The 12,588-nt window shown below is 46.3% G+C and overlaps 1 protein-coding gene across 1 annotated transcript in view; it reads right to left on the bottom strand.

Annotated features, from left to right (window-relative positions):
• The window catches only part of CCDC169 (coiled-coil domain containing 169), a 180,081-nt gene that overhangs the window by 31,246 nt on the left and 136,247 nt on the right, over positions 1 to 12,588 (bottom strand). Inside the window, exon 6 of the mRNA XM_069205525.1 lies at positions 1,150 to 1,212. Within this exon, the coding sequence (XP_069061626.1) occupies positions 1,150 to 1,212 (63 nt within the window). The remainder of the gene's footprint in view (positions 1 to 1,149; positions 1,213 to 12,588) is intronic.

Genomic DNA, 12,588 nt, shown 5'->3' with positions numbered 1-12,588 from the left:
TATTTATAGAGGCAAACGTATACCTGTCAACGTCTTGACTTAAAATTGCGGTCATGTGAAGTCTTTAGGAAGGTAATCCCATTAAGGTGAATAGAAAATTGTCCACAGGTGTAGAAATTTGAACAACTTTAAGCCCACAAACCCTACAGGACAGTGACACAATGATTGTATGATATCAGTGATGTAATCAATTATGTCATTTGAAATGTCATCAGTGATGTCATATAACATGTCTTTAGTGATGTAATATTCAAGGTGATAAGCAGTGCATGCTGGGGAGTAATTTATAGTTACTGCAGTAAACTGTAACAGGTGATTTTCAGAGGCTTTTTGTTTTTTAAATATAAACTTGTAACTTATTTCAACACCTAATTAAAATGTCACTTTAACCTTTGTTTTTTTCAGTGAATATATAGATAGATAACTCCCCTGCACTCATTGTAGTGTGGGGTTCGCAAGGCAAATACCTCAGTGAAAATGTTACTGTAATGTATAAATGAGAGATTACCTCATTGAAAACTGTTCAGTAATTTACTGCTAAATGAATACTGATAAACATAATGAAAGATTCAATGACTAAATCTACCACAGTGCTATGGGAACTAGCCCATGGTGTCTTACAGCAAAACGTTTTGTGCTGCTTTGAGTGTTTTCACAATATGTGTGGAATAGTATGAATAAGAACACTTATTTGAGCATTAAATATCACCAGAACGCAGTCCTGCTAGTGTAAATGTTTTGTCAACTCATGCAATATGACGCCCATCTTCTTTTGATTTTCAAAACAAACTATGAAGATAAGTTGGTAAATGCAGATATTCATTCTGAATTAAATAACAAATAACACCATGGCATACATCCCACCATTGCATTCTGTAATGACCTCCCTCAAATGCCTCTGGTGGAACACTCACAGCCAACATTCCACATGGACTTTCAATACACTGTCGTTACTACAGAGGCACAAGACTAAAAAAAGCAGACCTAACACATACCATAACATTCGTGGCTTATAATATGCAAGTAAAACCATTGTTTCTGTTTTTATTTCATCCTCAAACGCTCTGCCAAATATATACCTGGACGAATAACATTACGCATAGAAGACGTAGGATAAAATGTGTTTGGGCATAGATTGTACATTTTTACCTGTGAAACCTGTAAGATTTCAGCTACGTAGATGCGTCGTTCATCATTAACTTTATGGTATGCCTGATACGAGATATAAAGAAAAGTTAAGAAATAAATGCATTCTCCATAGTAACCAGTCATTGTGAAAATTCCAGACCAATAAAGAAGCTTGCTTATAAATTGGACCATTACTCTTTCTTAACAATTTCAGATGTTAAACAATCAAAACAGGTAGGAAAATAAAGACTGAACTATACAATCCAAACAATCCATTCGATGATGCAATACAACACTTTTAATGATGGTTACCTACCAATATTAATATGCTAACGTGATTGGTTTCTTTAAGACAAGAGATTGATTTTTCCAGTGGGAATACTGTATTCGTAAATGACGGATACACTTTTTAATGTACTCTATGATTTGTCTGCAAATGATATGTGGCAATTTCTATGCAAAAATCCGTCTTCATTTTGTTATAACTTACACCCATCTCAACCACGTCTGACAAGCATGAAGTATATTAACAATTGTGTTCTCAAGTTTTACCTATAAACATCATCTCACATGTGAGCGTGAAGGGAAAGCAGTTCCACATCACAGTCTGAATTGTTGTAGTAGTTAAAACACAGACTACAAGAGCACGACTACAAATGCACTGAGCTGCTTTCTCTTCTATTTACAGAAAACAGGAGTTCTCATGCCAGTGGGTGTTGGTGTTAAGGATTTTTGTGCATAACTGACAATGGGCAAAATGACGTTTTACACTCAATTACAACTATCACACTGATTGTGTGCTATTATTTTAAACAAATATCCTATGACATGTACAAGTGTGTTTCCCTGGCCCTTGTTAACTACGCCTCAATTAAGGTCTCGCAGCCATGTTTTAAAAAATGGATGTCTTTCTGTCTTCCACCTGCTCATTTTGCTGTTCCTTATTTCAGCAGCCCACAGTCAAGCAGAATAATGTTTGTTTATTTCCACTGGCATTGTGTTCTCAAAGCAATCTTCCTAGCTTTGCCACTACAACTAATGTCAAGGTCCTTCCGTTAGCTCCCTTGCCCTATTCATTCATAATAGCTTGCTGTAGGAGGCTGGACTGGCTTGTAGTGGGTACCAATGGGTACTTACACCTTGCACCAGGCATCCCTTATTAGTGTAGAGGGGTGTCTAGCAGCTTAGGCTGATAGAAAAGGTAGCTTAGCAGAGCAGCTTAGGCTGAACTAGGAGACGAGTGAAGCTCCTACAGTACCACTAGTGTCATATGCACAATATCATAAGAAGACACAATACACAGATATACTAAAAATAAAGGTACTTTATTTTTATGACAATATGCCAAAGTATCTCAGTGAGTACCCTCAGTATGAGGATAGCAAATATACACAAGATATATGTACACAATACCAAAATATGCAGTAATAGCAATAGAAAACAGTGCAAACAATGTATAGTCACAATAGAATGCAATGGGGGCACATAGGGATAGGGGCAACACAAATCATATACTCTAGAAGTGGAATGCGAACCACGAATGACCCCAAACCTATGTGACCTTGTAAAGGGTCGCTGGGACTGTAAGAAAACAGTGAGGGTTAGAAAAATAGCCCACCCCAAGACCCTGAAAAGTGGGTGCAAAGTGCACCTAAGTTCCCCAAAGAGCACAGAAGTCGTGATAGGGGAATTCTGCAGGAAAGACCAACACCAGCAATGTAACAACGATGGATTTCCAGACGAGAGTACCTGTGGAACAAGGGGACCAAGTCTAAAAGTCACGATCAAGTCGGGAGTGGGCAGATGCCCAGGAAATGCCAGCTGTGGGTGCAAAGAAGCTGCCACCGGATGGTAGAAGCTGAGGATTCTGCAAGAACGACAAGGGCTAGAAACTTCCCCTTAGGAGGATGGATGTCCAACGTCGTCAAGAGTCATGCAGAAGTGTTTTCCTGCAGAAAGACCGCAAACAAGCCTTGCTAGCTGCAAGGGTTGCGGTTAGGGTTTTTGGATGCTGCTGTGGCCCAGGAGGGACCAGGATGTCACCAATTGCGTGAGGGGACAGAGGGGGCGTCCAGCAAGACAAAGAGCCCACTCAGAAGTAAGCAGCACCCGCAGAAGTGCCGGAACAGGCACTACGAAGTGGAGTGAATCGGTGCTCACCCGAAGTTGCACAAGAGAGTCCCACGCCGCCGGAGGACAACTCAGGAGGTCGTGCAATGCAGGTTAGAGTGCCGGGGACCCAGGCTTGGCTGTGCACTAAGGAAATCATCGGTGAGTGCACAGGAGCCGGAGTAGCTGCAAAACACACGGTTCCCAGCAATGCAGTCTAGCGTGGGGAGGCAAGGACTTACCGCCACCAAACTTGGACTGAAGAGTCACTGGACTGTGGGAGTCACTTGGACAGAGTTGCTGAGTTCAAGGGACCTCGCTCGTCGTGCTGAGAGGAGACCCAGAGGACCGGTGAGGCAGTTCTTTGGTGCCTGCGGTTGCAGGGGGAAGATTCCGTCGACCCACGGGAGATTTCTTCGGAGCTTCTAGTGCAGAGAGGAGGCAGACTACCCCCACAGCATGCACCACCAGGAAAACAGTCGAGAAGGCGGCAGGATCAGCGTTACCATGTCGCAGTAGTCGTCTTTGCTACTTTGTTGCAGTTTTGCAGGCTTCCAGCGCGGTCAGCAGTCGATTCCTTGGCAGAAGGTGAAGAGAGAGATGCAGAGGAACTCTGATGAGCTCTTGCATTCGTTATCTAAGGAATTCCCCAAAGCAGAGACCCTAAATAGCCAGAAAAGGAGGCTTGGCTACCTAGGAGAGAGGATAGGCTAGCAACACCTGAAGGAGCCTATCAGAAGGAGTCTCTGACGTCACCTGCTGGCACTGGCCACTCACAGCAGTCCAGTGTGCCAGCAGCACCTCTGTTTCCAAGATGGCAGAGGTCTGGAGCACACTGGAGGAGCTCTGGGCACCTCCCAGGGGAGGTGCAGGTCAGGGGAGTGGTCACTCCCCTTTCCTTTGTCCAGTTTCGCGCCAGAGCAGGGCTGAGGGGTCCCTGAACCAGTGTAGACTGGCTTATGCAGAAATGGGCACCATCTGTGCCCATGAAAGCATTTCCAGAGGCTGGGGGAGGCTACTCCTCCCCTGCCTTAACACCTTTTTCCAAAGAGAGAGGGTGTAACACCCTCTCTCTGAGGAAGTCCTTTGTTCTGCCTTCCTGGGCCAAGCCTGGCTGGACCCCAGGAGGGCAGAAGCCTGTCTGAGGGGTTGGCAGCAGCAGCAGCTGCAGTGAAACCCCTGAAAAGGCAGTTTGGCAGTACCCGGGTCTGTGCTAGAGACCCGGGGAATCATGGGATTGTCTCCCCAATACCAGGATGGCATTGGGGGGGCAATTCCATGATCTTAGACATGTTACATGGCCATGTTCGGAGTTACCATTGTGAAGCTACACATAGGTAGTGACCTATGTGTAGTGCACGCGTGTAATGGTGTCCCCGCACTCACAAAGTCCGGGGCATTTGCCCTGAACAATGTGGGAGCACCTTGGCTAGTGCCAGGGTGCCCACACACTAAGTAACTTAGCACCCAACCTTTACCAGGTAAAGGTTAGACATATAGGTGACTTATAAGTTACTTAAGTGCAGTGGTAAATGGCTGTGAAATAACGTGGACGTTATTTCACTCAGGCTGCAGTGGCAGGCCTGTGTAAGAATTGTCAGAGCTCCCTATGGGTGGCAAAAGAAATGCTGCAGCCCATAGGGATCTCCTGGAACCCCAATACCCTGGGTACCTCAGTACCATATACTAGGGAATTATAAGGGTGTTCCAGTATGCCAATGTAAATTGGTGAAATTGGTCACTAGCCTGTTAGTGACAATTTGGAAAGAAATGAGAGAGCATAACCACTGAGGTTCTGATTAGCAGAGCCTCAGTGAGACAGTTAGTCATAACACAGGTAACACATACAGGGCACACTTATGAGCACTGGGGCCCTGGCTGGCAGGGTCCCAGTGACACATACAACTAAAACAACATTTATACAGTGAAATATGGGGGTAACATGCCAGGCAAGATGGTACTTTCCTACACAACCCCCCCCCCCAAACGAAAGACAATAAGACTAGCCATTTCCTGATGAGTCTTCATTGTCTAAGTGGAAATATCTGGAGAGTCCATCTGCATTGGAGTGGGTACTCCCAGGTCTATGTTCCACCGTATAGTCCATTCCCTGTAGGGATATGGACCACCTCAACAATTTAGGGTTTTCACCTTTCATTTGTTTTAGCCAAAGTAGAGGTTTGTGGTCTGTCTGAACAATGAAGTGAGTGCCAAACAGGTATGGCCTCAACTTCTTCAGTGCCCAGACCACAGCAAAGGCCTCCCTCTCTATGGCAGACCAACGCTTTTCTCTAGGTGTCAACCTCCTGCTGATAAAAGCAACAGGTTGATCCTGGCCCTCAGAATTAAGTTGTGATAAGACTGCCCCTACCACTAATTCAGATGCATCAGTTTGGACAATGAATTTGTTGGAGTAACAGGGGCTTTTCAGGACAGGTGCAGAGCACATGGCCTGCTTCAGCTCCTCAAAAGCTTTCTGACAGTTTGCTGTCCATAATACCTTTTTAGGCATTTTCTTAGATGTGAGGTCATTAAGAGGGGCTGCAATGGAGCCATAGTTCTTTATGAACCTCCTGTAGTACCCAGTGAGGCCTAAAAAAGGCTCTCACCTGAGTCTGAGTTGTAGGGGGAACCCAATCTATAATAGTTTGAATTTTCCCCTGAAGTGGTGCAATCTGTTCTCCACCTACCAGGTGTCCCAGATAAACCACCTTCCCCTGCCCTATCTGGCACTTTGAAGCCTTGATAGTGAGGCCTGCCTTTTGCAGGGCCTCCAAAACTTTCCATAGATGGACCAGGTGATCATCCCAGCTGGAGCTAAAGACAGCTATATCATCTAGATATGCTGCACTAAAAGCTTCCAGCCCTTGCAGGACTGTATTCACCAACCTTTGAAAAGTGGCAGGTGCATTCTTCAATCCAAAAGGCATTACTGTGAATTGGTAATGGCCTCCAATGGTTGAAAATGCAGTTTTTGCTTTTGCATCTTCTGATAATTTGATCTGCCAATACCCTGCAGTCAAATCAAAAGTGCTTAGATACTTGGCAGATGCCAGTGTATCTATTAGCTCATCTGCCCTGGGTATAGGGTGAGCATCAGTTTTGGTTACCTGGTTGAGACCTCTGTAGTCAACACAAAATCTCATTTCCCTTTTACCATCTTTGGAATGAGGTTTTGGTACAAGTACCACAGGAGAGGCCCATGGACTTTCAGAGTGCTCAACCACTCCTAGTTCAAGCATTTTCTGTACTTCTTGCTTTATGCAGTCTCTGACGTGGTCAGGCTGCCTATAGATCTTACTTTTGACAGGTAAGCTGTCTCCAGTATCTATAGTGTGCTCACACCAAGAAGTGGTGCCTGGCACAGTAGAGAAGAGTTCAGAAAACTGACCAGGAGATTTATGCAGTGGTCTTTCTGCTCAGCAGTAAGACAATCTGTCAGTACTACACCTTCCACTAGAGCATCTTGTTCTGTGGAAGAGAAGAGATCAGGGAGAGGGTCACTCTCTTCTTCCTGTCCCTCATCTGTTGCCATGAGCAGGGTGAGATCAGCCCTGTCATAGTAGGGTTTCAGGCGATTGACATGGAGCACCCTAAGGGGACTCCTGGCAGTGCCTAAGTCAACTAAGTAGGTGACTTCACCCTTCTTTTCAACAATTATGTGGGGTCCACTCCATTTGTCTTGGAGTGCTCTTGGGGCCACAGGCTCCAAGACCCACACTTTCTGCCCTGGTTGGTACTGAACCAAAACAGCCTTCTGGTCATGCCATTGCTTTTGGAGCTCTTGGCTGGCCTGAAGGTTTTTACTGGCCTTTTTCATGTACTCAGCCATCCTAGATCTGAGGCCAAGTACATAGTCCACTATGTCTTGCTTTGGAGCTTTTAAAGGTTGTTGCCAACCCTCCTTAACAAGTGTTAGAGGACCTCTCACAGGGTGTCCAAATAGGAGTTCAAAGGGGCTGAAGCCCACTCCTTTTTGGGGTACCTCCCTGTAAGCAAAAAGGAGGCAAGGTAACAGGATATCCCATCTCCTCCTGAGTTTTTCAGGGAGTCCCATAATCATGCCTTTGAGAGTTTTGTTAAATCTCTCCACCAGTCCATTTGTTTGTGGATGATAGGGTGTGGTGAACTTGTATGTCACACCACATTCCTTCCACATGGCCTTTAAGTAAGCAGACATGAAATTGCTTCCCCTGTCTGATACCACCTCTTTTGGGAAGCCCACCCTGGAAAAGATTCCCAGGAGGGCCTTTGCCACTGCAGGAGCTGTAGTGGTCCTTAGAGGAATTGCTTCCACTACCACCAAGATAAACCTATTGCCTGAAGCAGTAGGAGGGTCAAGGGGGCCAACTATGTCAACCCCTACCCTTTCAAAGGGAACCCCAACCACAGGCAGTGGAATAAGGGGTGCCTTTGGAGTGCCACCTGTCTTGCCACTGGCTTGACAGGTTTCACAGGACGTACAAAATTCCTTTGTGCCCTCTGACATTCTAGGCCAATGAAACAAGGGGACAAGCCTGTCCCAAGTTTTCATTTGCCCCAAATGTCCAGCTAAGGGAATGTCGTGGGTTAGAGTTAGGAGGAACTTTCTGTACTCCTGAGGAATCACCAATCTCCTGGCAGTTCCAGGTTTTGGATCCCTTGCTTCAGTGTACAAGAGGTTGTCCTCCCAGTAAACTCTGTGAGAGTCACTGACATCCCCATTTGCTTGTTTGACAGCTTGCTGCCTTAGACCCTCTAGTGTGGGACAGGTACGCTGTGCCACACTCAGCTCCTCCCTGGCAGGCCCCCCTTCACCCAAAAGCTCAGCAGTGTCTGCTTCCAGCTCCTCTGGTGTAGGTTCTGCACAGGGTGGAAATTCTTCTTCCTCAGAAGTTGAATCCACTGTAGAGGGAGGGATAGTAGGTAGTGTTTTAGTCTTACTAACCCTAGCTTTAGGGAGCACTTGGTCCATTCTTCCAGGATCCAAGTCACCCTGTCCTTTTTGCTTTTTGGCCTGAGCCTTTGTCAAAGCAAAAATATGCCCTGGAATGCCCAGCATTGCTGCATGAGCCTCCAACTCCACTTCTGCCCAAGCTAATGTCTCTAAATCATTCCCTAATAGACAGTCTACAGGTAAATCTGAGGCAACCACAACTTTCTTTGGAACAGTAACCCTCCCCCCCCCCCCCACCCCCCAGTTGAGATTCACAATAGCCATGGGGTGGCTAAGAGTGTTGTTATGAGCATCGGTTACTTTGTACTGGTGACCAAGTAGGTGTTGTTCAGGGTGGACCAGTTTCTCTATTACCATGGTAACACTGGCACCTGTGTCCCTGAACCTCAACACCATTTATTAGGGGTAGTTGCTTGTACTTATCCATGTTAAGGGGACAAGCAACCAAGGTGGCTAAATCAATAGCCCCCTCAGAGACTAACACAGCCTCTGTGGTCTCCCTAATCAGACCAACCCCAACTAAGTTACCAAAAGTGAGCCCAGCTACTCCCTTGGATTGGCTATTAGTAGGTTTGCTCCCACCACCACTGCTATTACTAGGGGCACTAGGTGTAGCAGCAGGGGTTGTAGTGGTAGGAGGCTTGGTGCTTTTCTTTGGACAACTGGGATCTGTTGTCCAATGGCCTTTTATTTTACATAAATAGCACCATGGTTTCTTTTCTTTGTTTTGATTAGAAGAGGATTTGGGCCCACCACCCCCACCAGAGTGTTTGTGTGGGCCTGATGAAGACTCATTTTTAGATTTGTCCCCACCCTTGTCAGAAGACTTACCATCCTTCTTCTTGCCATCTTTGTCACCCCCTGTATGAACTTTTCTGTTCACCCTTGTTCTGACCCATTTGTCTGCCTTCTTTTCCAATTCTTGGGGAGAGGTCAGATCAGAGTCCACCAGGTACTGGTGTAACAAATCAGACATACAATTATTAAGAATATGCTCTCTCAGGATTAAGTTATACAGGCTTTCATAGTCAGTAACTTTACTGCCATGTAACCACCCCTCCAAGGCCTTCACTGAATGGTCAACAACGTCTACCCAGTCTTGTGAAGACTCCTTTTTGGTTTCTCTGAACTTCATCCTGTACTGTTCAGTGGTTAAGCCATAACCATCTAGGAGTGCATTCTTAAGAACTGCAAAATTATTGGCATCACTTTCTTTTACAGTAAGGAGCCTATCCCTACCCTTTCCACTGAAAGATAGCCATAGGATAGCAGCCCACTGCCTTTGAGGGACCTCCTGTACAACACAGGCCCTCTCAAGTGCAGCAAACCACTTGTTAATGTCATCCCCCTCCTTGTAAGGGGGAACTATCTTGTGCAGATTCCTAGAATCATGCTCTTTTGCAGATGACTATTTGGAATACTGCTGCTGCCACCATGGGTTTCAAAACCCAATTTCTGTCTTTCTCTTTCTATCTCTAAGGACTGCCTATCTAAATCCAGCTGTTGCTTCTTGAGCTTCAGCCTGGATTGTTCCACTCTCAATCTATTGAGCTCCCTTTCTAACACTCTGTCATCAGGGTGGGTGGGTGAGGCATGTCTTGAAACAGAAGTATGGTGAGAATGAACAGAGGGAGACCTGACCCTAACAGATGGCACTCTAACAACCTGGCTAACAGAAGTAACACTCCTACTATGATGGGAAGGAACACTCTTACTGTGATGTGAGGTAACACTATTACTGTGGTGTGAAATCACACCAGTACCAGTTATGCTAGGTGGTCTGCTAATGGTCAGGTTGGGAAGGTTCCCTTCTAAATCCTTTGCTAGGGGTGCCCCAGGTTCAGATTGGGAACCATCAGTTAATTTCTCAACAGAAGTGCCAACTCTGGTCTTATCTTGTTCAATGAGCATATTAACCAACAGTTCTCTACAGGGATTCTTCCCTACCCCTAAACCTCTTTCAATGCAGAGACTCCTTGCTCCTTTCCAGCTAAGGTGATCATAAGCAAGTTTGGACAGATCAACAGTTTGGCCTGTGCCAGACATTTTAGAAAGTGTTTAAGGGATAGAAAAAGAAAGAAAAAGTTTTTAGAACTTTTTAAAGAACAGAAAAAACTTTTTAAACTTTTTAAGAACTTTTTAGAAAGTTTAGAGGTACTTTTCAGCACTTAGCAAAGAAGTGAGAGAAGAAAAGCAAAACTTTCTTTGGTTAGGTGTACATACACTGAACTTGTTTTGTATATTTTTCTCTTACGAAAAGTACAATGATAAAAGTGGTAAGTAGTTGCAAAGTACTTATCCCACCGCTGCACAACCAATGTAGGAGGCTGGACTGGCTTGTAGTGGGTACCAAGGGGTACTTACACCTTGCACCAGGCATCCCTTATTAGTGTAGAGGGGTGTCTGGCAGCTTAGGCTGATAGAAAAGGTAGCTTAGCAGAGCAGCTTAGGCTGAACTAGGAGACGAGTGAAGCTCCTACAGTACCACTAGTGTCATATGCACAATATCATAAGAAGACACAATACACAGATATACTAAAAATAAAGGTACTTTATTTTTATGACAATATGCCAAAGTATCTCAGTGAGTACCCTCAGTATGAGGATAGCAAATATACACAAGATATATGTACACAATACCAAAATATGCAGTAATAGCAATAGAAAACAGTGCAAACAATGTATAGTCACAATAGAATGCAATGGGGGCACATAGGGATAGGGGCAACACAAACCATATACTCTAGAAGTGGAATGCGAACCACAAATGGACCCCAAACCTATGTGACCTTGTAGAGGGTCGCTGGGACTGTAAGAAAACAGTGAGGGTTAGAAAAATAGCCCACCCCAAGACCCTGAAAAGTGGGTGCAAAGTGCACCTAAGTTCCCCAAAGAGCACAGAAGTCGTGATAGGGGAATTCTGCAGGAAAGACCAACACCAGCAATGTAACAACAATGGATTTCCAGACGAGAGTACCTGTGGAACAAGGGGACCAAGTCCAAAAGTCACATCAAGTCGGGAGTGGGCAGATGCCCAGGAAATGCCAGCTGTGGGTGCAAAGAAGCTGCCACTGGATAGTAGAAGCTGAGGATTATGCAAGAACGACAAGGGCTAGAAACTTCCCCTTTGGAGGATGGATGTCCCACGTCGTCAAGAGTCGTGCAGGAGTGTTTTCCAGCAGAAAGACCGCAAACAAGCCTTGCTAGCTGCAAGGGTCGCGGTTAGGGTTTTTGGATGCTGCTGTGGCCCAGGAGGGACCAGGATGTCACCAATTGCTTGAGGGGACAGAGGGGGCATCCAGCAAGACAAAGAGCCCGCTCAGAAGTAAGCAGCACCCGCAGAAGTGCCGGAACAGGCACTACGAAGTGGAGTGAATCAGTGCTCACCCGAAGTTGCACAAGAGAGTCCCACGCTGCCGGAGGACAACTCAGGAGGTCGTGCAATGCAGGTTAGAGTGCCGGGGACCCAGGCTTGGCTGTGCACGAAGGAAATCGTCGGTGAGTGCACAGGAGCCGGAGTAGCTGCAAAACACGCGGTTCCCAGCAATGCAGTCTAGCGTGGGGAGGCAAGGACTTACCTCCACCAAACTTGGACTGAAGAGTCACTGGACTGTGGGAGTCACTTGGACAGAGTTGCTGAGTTCAAGGGACCTCGCTCGTCGTGCTGAGAGGATACCCAGAGGACCGGTGATGCAGTTCTTTGGTGCCTGCGGTTGCAGGAGGAAGATTCCGTCGACCCACGGGAGATTTCTTCGGAGCTTCTAGTACAGAGAGGAGGCAGACTACCCCCACAGCATGCACCACCAGGAAAACAGTCGAGAAGGCGGCAGGATCAGCGTTACCATGTCGCAGTAGTTGTCTTTGCTACTTTGTTGCAGTTTTGCAGGCTTCCAGCGCGGTCAGCAGTCGATTCCTTGGCAGAAGGTGAAGAGAGAGATGCAGAGGAACTCTGATGAGCTCTTGCATTCGTTATCTAAGGAATTCCCCAAAGCAGAGACCCTAAATAGCCAGAAAAGGAGGCTTGGCTACCTAGAAGAGAGGATAGGCTAGCAACACCTGAAGGAGCCTATCAGAAGGAGTCTCTGACGTCACCTGCTGGCACTGGCCACTCAGAGCAGTCCAGTGTGCCAGCAGCACCTCTGTTTCCAAGATGGCAGAGGTCTGGAGCACACTGGCGGAGCTCTGGGCACCTCCCAGGGGAGGTGCAGGTCAGGGGAGTGGTCACTCCCCTTTCCTTTGTCCAGTTTCACGCCAGAGCAGGGCTGTGAGGGGTCCCTGAACCGGTGTAGACTGGCTAATGCAGAAATGGGCACCATCTGTGCCCATGAAAGCATTTCCAGAGGCTGGGGGAGGCTACTCCTCCCCTGCCTTAACACCTTTTTCCAAAGGGAGAGGGTGTAACACCCTCTCTCTGA

This window comes from Pleurodeles waltl, chromosome 8 (genome assembly GCF_031143425.1).
Source record: "Pleurodeles waltl isolate 20211129_DDA chromosome 8, aPleWal1.hap1.20221129, whole genome shotgun sequence".
Taxonomy (NCBI): Eukaryota; Metazoa; Chordata; class Amphibia; order Caudata; family Salamandridae; genus Pleurodeles; species Pleurodeles waltl.
Note: the sequence above shows the minus strand (reverse complement) of the source record. Positions and strands in the feature narration are given on the sequence as shown.